At 43.0% G+C, this 9,185-nt stretch overlaps 1 protein-coding gene across 2 annotated transcripts; it reads left to right on the top strand.

The window, feature by feature from the left end:
- Positions 1-5,063: 5,063 nt before the first annotated feature.
- Srsf1 (serine and arginine rich splicing factor 1) lies at positions 5,064-8,844 on the top strand. 2 transcript variants are annotated; one of them, XR_006146780.1, is made up of 5 exons: positions 5,064-5,402; positions 5,842-6,026; positions 6,371-6,543; positions 6,745-7,423; positions 8,331-8,844. XR_006146780.1 is itself a non-coding variant. In XM_042674164.1 (4 exons), exons 1-4 carry the CDS (start codon positions 5,209-5,211, stop codon positions 6,937-6,939), a joined length of 747 nt encoding a protein of 248 aa, XP_042530098.1. In that variant the 5' UTR covers positions 5,064-5,208; the 3' UTR covers positions 6,940-8,844. The 2 variants fall into 2 exon arrangements, 1 of the variants encoding a protein (XP_042530098.1); XM_042674164.1 differs by having other exon boundaries at positions 6,745-8,844.
- The last annotated feature ends 341 nt before the right edge of the window (positions 8,845-9,185 follow it).

Genomic DNA, 9,185 nt, shown 5'->3' with positions numbered 1-9,185 from the left:
CTTGGACTCTGGGCCTGGGCACTGTCCCTGCGCTCTTCAGCTCAAGGCGAATTCTCTACCTCTTGAGCCACAGTGCCACTTCTAGTTTTCTAGTGGTTTATTGGAGATAAGAGCCTCACAAACTTTTCTTCCCCTGCTGGCTCTAAACTTTCGTCCTCAGGAAGTGGTGCTGTAGCTCAAGTGGTAGAGCGCTCGCCTTGAGCTGAAGAGCTGAAGGACAGTGCCTAGGCCCAGAGTTCAAGCCCCACGACCGACAAAAAAAAAAAAAAAAGAATTAAACTTTCGTCCTCAGATCTCAGCCTCCTGAATAGCTAGGATTACAGGCATGAGCCACCGGCCCAGATGGAAGCAATGTTCTTGACAGACCAGTTAGGCAATGTTGTGGGAGGGATACCTAAGGGTACAGCCTAGAGCCCACGCCTCTATTTCTTCCAACTTTTTTTTAAAGTGGACAATGGAAATTTAAAAAATATTTTTGTTATGATAAAAGTGATATACAGAGGGTATTACAGGTCTATAATCTTCCAGCAACTCTGTAAGTACCTAGTCTACTGTAGTCAATCTTTTTCCCTAGAGCCAGGGCACCAGTGGCTCACACCTGTAATCCCTAGCTACTCAGGAGGCTGAGATCTGAGGATTACAATTCAAAGCTAGCCCTAGCAGGATAGTCTGTGAGACTCTCATCTCCAATTAACCACCAGAAAACCAGAAGTGACACTGTGGCTCAACACTTGCCTTGAGCTGGAGAGCTCAGGGACAGCCCCAGGCCCAGAGTTCAAGCCCCACAACCGATGAACAAAAAACAAAAACAAAAAAACCCCAAAACACCTAGAGTGTTTGTTTCCTACATTAAACTCTGACTCATGATGCTTGTTTAGAATCAGAAATTTTTTTTTAATTTTTTAAATTTTTTATTGTGAACATACTGTACAGAGGGGTTACAATTACATGGGCATTGTAGCCTCCTCCTTTGTTTACCCTTCACATTAGAATCAGAAATGTTTGGAAAAAAAACATGATACATTCAATTTGGCCAGGCCTCACTGACTTGTGCCTATAATCCTAGCTACTTTGAGTCAAAGGATCCCAGTTTGAAGTCAGCCAGGGCAGAATAGTCTCAGAGATGCCATCTCCAAAATAACCAGTAAAAAGCCAGGCTGGAGGTATGGCTCAACTGGCAGAGCACTACCTATTCAACAAGCTAAAAAGTGTGAGAGCCTGTGTTGAAACCCTGATACTGGAAAAAAGATATACTAAATTTTCAATGACTTGAAATGCTGAATAATGAACTCTTATAATAATTAACTATGAATTTCTCTCCTTTCTCCCAAGTAATCATTTCCAGAGTGGGGCATGGTGTTGATACTAGTACATACTACACTAAATGGAAAATATTTAAATTGTTTTGGGGAGGTTAACTTTTCATAACTATTGATGGGCTTGAAAATAAGATAGCTTCTGAGAATAAATTCCTGAAGTCCATACTTAATATAATTAGGTGATTGTGGAAGCAATCCATAAAACTGCTTCTGAATGCTATTGAGTTTAGAAACCAACCCCTCCCCCAACACTACAATTAAGATGAGAATGTAATCTCAGGAAGCAAAACTGGAAGTGACTAATTCAGTCAGCAAAAACTGAATCACTTATCTATAAAATGTTATGAGATATTTCTATGTAGATTGGCCTATGAAAACATAACTGCCAATCTTTACCTACTTACTGGTCAAGGAACAGACCCAAAATCCAGGGACTATTTTCCTCCCTTGGAAAACATATACTGTTCTTTGGCAGAGATCATTTATCAGGTCTCATCATGATCAAATTAAAGCCCCTCAGAATGACTCACCTGTTTGTTCTAATCCACTGTTACCGGACCTGTTCATTTGTTTTTTCTTTTTAATTTTTACTTTTCACTCTTATAGACTAAAATATGTTAATCAGTTTTGGGGCACTGATAGCAATAAGATCCTTCCTTTCTTCCCTCCCTCCTTTCCTTCCTTTCTTTCTTCAACTTAGGGCCTTGCTGAACATGCTAGGCAAGCACACTACACTAAAGCTATATCCTTAGCCCAAGATCACATTCTTTTTATTTTGGGTCCAGTCGTGGGGCCTGAACTCTGGGCCTGGGCGCTGTCCCTCAGCTCTTCAGCTCAAGGCTAGCACTCTACCACTTGAGCCACAGTGCCACTTCTGGCTTTTTTTTTTTCTGCTTATGTGGTGCTGAGGAATCGAACCCAGGGCCTCATGCATGCAAGGCAAGCGCTCTACCACTGAGCCACCTTCCCAGCCTCGAAGATCATATTCTTAACTATAATGATCAAATTAATATAATCTTAGAATCAAGCTAATACTATCTCTGATGAATGAGTACCTAATCATTCCTATAACATACTGACCCTAGGACCTATCCTTTAAGTGTGTGTGCGTGTGGGAGGTGGAGTAGCAGAGAGGAGAGGGGAGGGGAGAGGACAAAATGTCCTCACTATTGTAAAATTCTACCTTACTATGAACTGAATAAAAATCAGAAATGACTGCATTAATTAGACTGACAAGAATAAATCAAAATGGGTACAAGAATGGAAGGAGGAAGGATGAGTAAATGTAGTCATTATATTCCATTTTCATTATATTAAAAAAAATCAACTATGTAACTTGAGGATAGGGATAGGAGGAAAAAACGGGGGAAAACAAAAGAAAGGGTGACACTGATCAAGAAGCATTATATTTATAACCTGATTTATGGAGTTGTAACCCCTTTTTTAAAACTGCATAATGATGATGATGATAATAATAATAAAAATAAAGAATAAGTCAAAGTGAATTCACAGTTTTATTATTTTTCTGGAACAAAAATACTTTGAAATCAATAGCACTCAGGGAGCTGAGGCAGGAGGATCTTGAGAATTCAAGGCCAGTGTTGGTTACACACATACACACACACACACACACACACACACACACACACACACACACACACACACACACACACACACACACAGAGAAGAACTTGAAAACATCTAATCTAAATTAACAGAAAAAATTGTGCAAGATAAACTGACAATACATAGAAAATTTCCACACAGTACACATGCTCTCATCTTTTCTGCCACTGAATGTGACAGTGCTCAATACTGACTAAACCTACTGAAAGAGCATCTTCTTACATTTTAATTTTGGCAATATTGGGAATTGAACTCAGTGCCTTGTACTTGTTAGGTAGGCACAATCCCTGGACTTCAATCCTATTTATTCCTCCCAAATAGTTGGCATGACAGGCACAAGACCACCATTCCCAGTTTTTTGCTTTTGGTCATAGGGCTTGCAATCTGGGTGCTATCCTTGAGTTCTTCATCTCAAGGTGAGCGCTCTACCACTTGAGCCACAGTGCCACTTCTGGTTTTCTGGTAGTTAATTGGAGATAAAGAGTCTCAGGGACTTTTCCTGCCCAGGCTGACTTTGAACTGTAATCCTCAGATCTCAACCTCCTGAGTAGCTAGGATTACAGGCGTGAATCTGGCTTTTTTTTTTTTTTAATGATGAGGGGCTCACTATCCTTCCTAATCCTACCTCTTGGGAAGCCAGGATAACAAGCCACTGTGATTTGTTGTTTTAATTAAAACTTCAGTTTTTAAATATATTACTGAAAGATGGTAGATAATCTATCCTAATTTTTTTAGAAGTCCTTTTCTGTCTGAGGAGCTAGACTCCTTTAAGGAATTAATGAAAATTTCAAAGAGATATCCTTCCTTGAAATAGCATCCTATTACGCTTAATTTTGGGCAGTCATGGGAATTAATTAAATTTGTAGGGGGGGGTGGGTGTACCAGAGACCTTTGTAGAGCACATTTCCCCCCTGTGTTGTCCATTGCTGGTTTTACTTTAAACTTGAATTAACATTGAAAAAAATCCCCTTATTTCAAAAACCGGGCGCGACGTTCCACTTCCAGAAACCACCCCTCTCACTTAATGATTTTACATAAAAATACAGGTTTCCGACCACCCTGGGATAAAGGTCAAAAGTTCTTCTCTCTTTAGGACAGCCTGCCAGTGGGATCTTAAGAGTCCTGAGAAGCCAACTGTGATCTCCAGTGGTTACCGTTCTTGTATCTATTTAATTCCCCCTTTTCTTTTTTTCCCTCGTTCTTTGAAAGAGAAAAACCAAAGGCATCATTGGTTAAGTATTCACTGAGTCTCTTCTCTGCCCCCACCAACGATAGGTTAATTTACCAGTTAGCAGAGGTCTGAATCTGCAAAGGCCCACGGCGACAGAGGACTCCTAAGGGCGGGTGCCACCAGTAAACCGATCAGGGTAGACCCCCCGCCTCTAGAACGAAGGTAGAATTAAGTCATGCAAAGTTCTGAGGGCCGGGACGGGATCCAAGTGAACCACGCACGTACGAAGGCCTGGTCTCAATTTCCAGTGTGGGGTGAGTGTGGGGGTTCTGCACCTATGTACTTGGTGTATTTATTAAGAAATCTAATCTGGGCTCTTCTAAATTAGGCCCTTTTCTAATTGTCTAAGCAGCCAACGCCAGCTCACAGAAGGGGAGCACAGGCACAGCTGCGCCCAGCTCTAGATCGAATTACCCGCAAACCGCCTTCTGGACTAGCAGCGAGCTCCGTAGAAGCCCCGGTTTCCGGAGCAACCGCTGGGCCTTCCTCCTTTGGCCCCGCCCCCGAGTCTTTCCCGCCAAAGGCTGTTAGCGCCGCGGTGCATGGTGGGACAAGGTTCTGGGATAGGTTTCACCAAATCCTTTCAAAGCGCGGAGTTGTTTTTATAGAGGGCCGTGGCCGAGAAAGCAGGCTACTCTTGAAGGCACGGAAGGGACTAATCACCTCTTTCAGGAGAGAAATATAATTTTCGCCAAGGGGTTGGTCGCCCCACCTAGCCACGGTGCACTCGGGGCAGCGTGGGGTGGAGTGGGGGGGGGGGACTTTTTCCTCTCCGGGCGGAGGGCGACGTCGCGCGTGCGCGAGCGTCGTTCTCTTAAACCCGTTACGCTCTTGCGCGTGCGTGTTAAGATAAAAAAGCCGCTTCCTCCCGCTTCTCTTCCTTTTCCCCCCTCCCATATCCGTGCGCCGCGCAGATAAAGGCGCCATTTTGGAGGGGCCGCGGGAGACGTGGTGCCGCCGCGGGCTCGCTCTGCCTTTCGCTAGGCTTGGTGGGAAGGCCTCTTCTCGAGTCCGCGCTTTTTCGTCGCCGCCATGTCGGGAGGTGGTGTGATTCGTGGCCCGGCAGGGAACAACGACTGCCGCATCTACGTGGGAAACTTACCTCCAGACATCCGAACCAAGGACATTGAGGACGTGTTTTATAAATACGGCGCTATCCGCGACATCGACCTCAAGAACCGCCGCGGAGGACCGCCCTTCGCCTTCGTTGAGTTCGAGGACCCGCGGTGAGGCAGCGTGGGGCTTGCGGCCTTAAGGAAATAGGCTGGAGTAGTTGGGGCAGGCTCCCGAGGCCTGCACATAATGGGGAAGGAGGGGCTCTTAGGCTGGGGACGAGGCGCTATCGCCCCTGCAGGAGTCGGGTAAGGAACCGAGTCGGTGTGGCCTCTCCGGTGACGGGGGTGCCGTGGACGCCCCCCCCCCCCACCCGCAGAACCCATCCGCAGGGCCGGAGCGGGAAACTGAGGCGCGGAGGGCTGGAGTCGCGGTCGCGAGCCTGGCGTGTCCCGGGGTGGGGGAGGGGCCGGCCTATTATGCGGCGCATGTGGGGCTCTTCCAGCGTGGGTGCGCATGTGCGGGGTCCGCTCCTTCCGGGCCGGGTGAAGCGTCCCCTGCGGGTCTCTCTCTCCCTTCCCTCATCCCGTGTGCTTTTCTGTGATCACGCAGAGACGCGGAGGACGCGGTGTACGGTCGCGACGGCTACGATTACGATGGATACCGTCTGCGGGTGGAGTTTCCTCGAAGCGGCCGTGGAACCGGCCGAGGCGGCGGCGGGGGTGGAGGTGGTGGAGCTCCCCGAGGCCGCTACGGTCCCCCATCGAGGCGTTCTGAAAACAGAGTGGTTGTCTCTGGTGAGTTCGCTTACTCCTCTCTTTGTTGGGTTAAATTTTTTTAGCCTTGCATGACGGGTTTGACGGTGACAATTTTTTTTTTTTTCATGGTAGGTCTTAAATTACTTCATTTTGGGGGTTGAATTTAGTAAATAAAGATTACTGTGGTTGGTGATTTGCCCAAATTAGGTTGCGGTACTAGAATACGAAGATCCTTTACAAATAAATTTGGACTCTGGATCTTACCAGCTCTTTACCTGGACACACTTAAGTACCATCAAGCATTTTAAAATAATCTTTGTTCCGATGTACTTGTAAGAAACTTGAGATGATTGGTACTAAGGAGGGGGAAATCACTTTTTCAGGACTCCCTCCAAGTGGAAGCTGGCAGGATTTAAAGGATCACATGCGTGAAGCAGGTGATGTATGTTATGCTGATGTTTACCGAGATGGCACTGGTGTCGTGGAGTTTGTACGGAAGGAAGATATGACCTATGCAGTTCGAAAACTGGATAACACTAAGTTTAGATCTCACGAGGTAGGTTATACACTTATTTTTTTTCTTTGGCCAGAATTGGATACAATGATCTTAACAGTGGAATTGCAGGTAAGGATTCAGGCAAGAGTGTCCAAATAAATTGCCAGATACCTGGTTTTAGTTACTTTGTGTTCATTCAGCATGCCTAGAAGACAGGTGAAAGCTTAGATCTTTCAATGGAAAGTTCTGTCTATCCAATAGGGAGAAACTGCCTACATCCGAGTTAAAGTTGATGGGCCCAGAAGTCCAAGTTATGGAAGATCTCGATCTCGAAGCCGTAGTCGTAGCAGAAGCCGTAGCAGAAGCAACAGCAGGAGTCGCAGTTACTCCCCAAGGAGAAGCAGAGGATCACCACGCTATTCTCCCCGTCATAGCAGATCTCGCTCTCGTACATAAAATGATTGGTGACACTTTTTGTAGAACCCATGTTGTATACAGTTTTCCTTTACTCAGTACAATCTTTTCATTTTTTAATTCAAACTGTTTTGTTCAGAATGGGCTAAAGTGTTGAATTGCATTCTTGTGTAATATCCCTTTGCTCCTAACATCTACATTCCCCTCATGTCTTTGACAAATTGTATTTTAAGTGATGTCATAGACAGGATTGTTTAAATTTAGTTAACTTTCCATGCTCTTCAGACTGATACTGTGTAAATGTCTATTCTGCTCTGGTTTGTGTGAACTGGGATGTTGGGGATATTTGTGGTTCTTACCTGGGGAAGTTCTTATGTTTATCTTGCTTTTCATGTGTCTTTCTGTAGACATATCTGAAGAGATGGATTAAGAATGCTTTGGATTAAGGATTGTGGAGCACATTTCAATCATTTTAGGATTGTCAAAAGGAGGATTGAGGAGGATCAGATCAATAATGGAGGCAATGGTATGACTCCAAGTGCTATTGTCACAGATGAAATTGGCAGTATTGACCTTATACTAAAGGCAAATATTAAAATTGACTTTATGTATCTTAAAACATTTGCAAACATGCAGTTAACTTCAGCTACAATTGCTGCTCTTTAAACCTTGGCAATTGTGGCAAAATTACATGGCCCATTTTGTAACAATTATTTTGCCCCCCCCCCCCTTTTTTTGTTTTAATAGGGACTAATGTGGGAAGAAATGGCTAATTTGTCACAGTCCTTAGTTACAACTGTTAATGTGTGATCTCCTGTTGGTGTACATGTGGGTACAGGGTGTCTTTTAAGTCCAACCAGATAGAGTATAATATCAATACTGCTAAATCTGCATGTCCTCTGTGTGACTGATAGAGCGTTGCAATTTCATTTTTTTAAGACAAAATTACAGCAAAATATAGAATTCCAACATATTGATGTAGATAATCTAGTTGGGAGTATTTTTTAAGTCACCTTCCCCCTTTATAAGCTAATACTCATAATTGACTCATGTTTAAAACACTTTAATTTACAAATTAAATTACAGATGGGAGTATTAGATTTAGTTTAGACTTAGATGGGTAGCAATACCAGTAAACTTTCAACTACATAACACTTTGCAACCACAAAGCCGTGATATGCTGTACAGTAACAAGTGTTGGCATTATCAGTTGAACTGTAAATATAAAATGCTTCTTCCAATTAGTCTCTATGATAATTAAGTTTCTAAAGTTTATCTGACACCATACAGAAACTTGTTTTGGGGAATTTGATAGTTATTGATGTACATCTGTTAAACTGATGACAGACATAACTCATCATTCCCCAGAAACCTTTTTTGATTACAGTATCTAACGTTTTGCCTCCTCTTTTTTGGTTTTGCTGGTTATAAAGGTTTGGATTGGAGAGGGCTCACTGGATCCCAATCCTTGGAGCTGGATCATTGGATTCAAATCATAATGTGGATAGGATAGGGAGGATGAATTACAAGGATTCATGGAGCGGGATCAGATTACCAGGAACATAGGAGTGGATTCCTGCCCCAACCAAACCGCATTCGTGTGGATTTTTTCTTTATTCAACTTAATTGGCTATTCCAAAGATTTTTTTTTTTCCTATTTTTGACGATTGGAGCCCTTAAGATGCACGATGGAATTGTGTTTTGCATTTTTTGGTAAAAGGAGCAAAGCGAGGACCTGGAGATAATACGCTGGAGCAATCTCCTTGGAAGGATTCAGCACGAGTAGATGGTAAACATTTAAAGGGGAAAGGGGGGGTTTGTTTAAAATAGTAAATCAGTAAGTCACTTCTAAATTTAAAGAAAACAAATTGGAGTTGAAGAATGAATAGGTTTCCAATTGGCTATTGCCGTTTTTCTTTGAAAAAATAAACATTTTTTAAAAAACTATGCATGGTTGTCCTTTTTCCTCTTCATATAAGATTTTAACTGGGTAACTAGTCTCTTAACAATTGATCCTTTATTTTGATAAGATAAGATCCTGATTTTTGTGTTTATTAGTAAAGATTCTTAAAAGGCAAGCTAATAAATGGTATTAACTGACTCTTAACTGTTAATTGTGAAAGTTTTAAAGGAATGAAAAAATGTTAAGGGAGTTACATATGTAATATGGCAATGGAGGATGATGTAGTCTGAGAAAGTAACTACTTCGCTAAATGAAAAAAAAACATAGTGCTTATTGATCATTTAATTAACAGATTTGTGTAGAATTGGTGATGACTAGTAAATAC

This window comes from Dipodomys spectabilis, unplaced genomic scaffold (assembly GCF_019054845.1).
Source record: "Dipodomys spectabilis isolate Male_0828 unplaced genomic scaffold, ASM1905484v1 ptg000018l, whole genome shotgun sequence".
In the NCBI taxonomy this organism is placed as follows: Eukaryota; Metazoa; Chordata; class Mammalia; order Rodentia; family Heteromyidae; genus Dipodomys; species Dipodomys spectabilis.
The sequence above is the reverse complement of the archived record's forward strand: the minus strand, read 5'-3'. Positions and strand labels throughout refer to the sequence as shown.